Consider the following 1,685-nt stretch of genomic DNA (forward strand, 5'->3'; position numbering starts at 1 on the left):
TTCAGGTGCCAGCCCACGCTCAGCAGGCCCGAGATGATAATCATGCGCCCAAACGAGTGCGTCTTGACCTCCTTGCCGTGCAGCGCGCTCTTGAGTCCGTCCAGGAACGACACCTGCTTCACCCCGTACATCCGGAAGTTGGCGTCCAGCTGCCGTACCACGTCGGGGCTGCTGGCCGCCCACAGGTTGTCGTCGCACGGCAGCGGCAGCCGGATCTCGTGGGGCGCCATGTCCGCCGCGTGCCCGAACATGGCCGCGTGGATCACGTCCAGCATAAAGGCCGCGAAGACCACGCGGTGCATCGACTCCGTCTCCGCCCATCGCGCCCACCACGTCCGCGAGTCCAGCGCCATGTTGGGCGTCTGTCGATCGGGGCCCAGGCTCTCCGGCTCAGGGGGTGACTCGCTGCCGGTTCTGCCAATCAGCGGACTGCCGCGTCTGAGCAGCGTCAGGAACGCAGGATGGTAGATGTGCGCCCTCTCGTGAAACTTGCGAGAAGAGTACAGCTTCTCGTAGAACTCCAGGAGCAGGAGGGCCTGCAGGACCCAGAGGCTGGCGGGCGGTGCCGAGTCGTCAGAGGTCAAAATCTCCCACCTCACGCAGGAGATGATGACGTCGGCAAATGCGCCATACTCGGAGAGCTGCCCCGACATGTCACGGCTGCGCAACGACGCGGCGCCGAGAGACAGCATGACGAGGAGGAGCAGCGCGGGGCATCGGTTCGGAGAAAAGGTGTGTTGGTGGATGATGGGCAGCCGAGGCGAGACAGTGTCCCAGAACTCCTTGAGACAGTCCCGCATCATGTCGAGATTCAGCGCCGGCATGTCCCCGCCGCTCTCATGGACCAGGTTCGGCATCAGTGGCTCATATCTCGGCTGCTTCTTCCGGAAGGTCTGGAACCAGTGGAGCAGCTCTTGGCGCCGTGATTCGGAGATCCAGTCGTCGGACGATGTCTCAGACAGCCGGTGCGGCTGATCCATGGGCGACAGGCTGTTGAGCGATTCATAGTCATAGTGGATGTTGTTGTTGAACGTCGATTCCAGGCCACCCTCGAGGAAGGGAAGACTGGCCATGCTAAAGTCATTATACGTGGTCTGGGGGTCGAAGAGCCATGCGGCAAAGTTGCCCTGCGTCAGGGAGTCGTCGGAGGGATACCCGACCGCGCCAAAGCCCACCATGCCCGAGGGATCTGGCAGCGTCGACGGGTCGGTCGTGTAGAAGCTGTTCCTATGTCGCATCATGTTGTTGGAGCGGTCGTCGAGCGAGGGCGGCCACGTCGCCGCCTGATGGCCCGCCCGGTTCGCCATCCCCTGGTTCAGCGGCGCGGGAGTCGGGGCCGTGTTGGACTCGGGCGTCAGCAGGATGGCGGCATCGTGAGGCCCGGCGCTAACTCCCGTTGCTGCTGCTCCTCCTGCTCCTGCTCCTGCTCCCGTCCCGGACCCGGGCGGCTGGCCGTACGACGACTGATGCTGGAAGCCGATGTTATGGCGGTCCGAGGTCTTGATGGCGTCGCCAGTGTCGAAGCTCGGAATCCGGTTCCTAGGCGTGTACGAGGCCGTGTGCCGCTTCTTGTGGCGCGACAGCAGGTCGAGGCGCACAAACTTCTGGTCGCAATCGCCCACGTCGCATCGATATATCTCCTTGGGGTTGTCTGGAAATGTCAGGTCAGTATAGCAGCTTCATGA

At 63.1% G+C, this 1,685-nt stretch overlaps 1 protein-coding gene across 1 annotated transcript; it reads right to left on the minus strand.

Moving 5' to 3' along the window:
* BBK36DRAFT_1087074 (hypothetical protein) lies at positions 1 to 1,649 on the minus strand (the record flags this gene model as incomplete). The annotated part of the gene is made up of 2 exons (XM_024888970.1): positions 1 to 1,386; positions 1,441 to 1,649. Coding segments are annotated over 2 exons (1,595 nt in total), but the record flags the coding sequence as incomplete, so codon positions are not given.
* Between the last annotated feature and the right edge of the window lie 36 nt (positions 1,650 to 1,685).

Source organism: Trichoderma citrinoviride (genome assembly GCF_003025115.1).
Source record: "Trichoderma citrinoviride strain TUCIM 6016 unplaced genomic scaffold BBK36scaffold_252, whole genome shotgun sequence".
In the NCBI taxonomy this organism is placed as follows: Eukaryota; Fungi; Ascomycota; class Sordariomycetes; order Hypocreales; family Hypocreaceae; genus Trichoderma; species Trichoderma citrinoviride.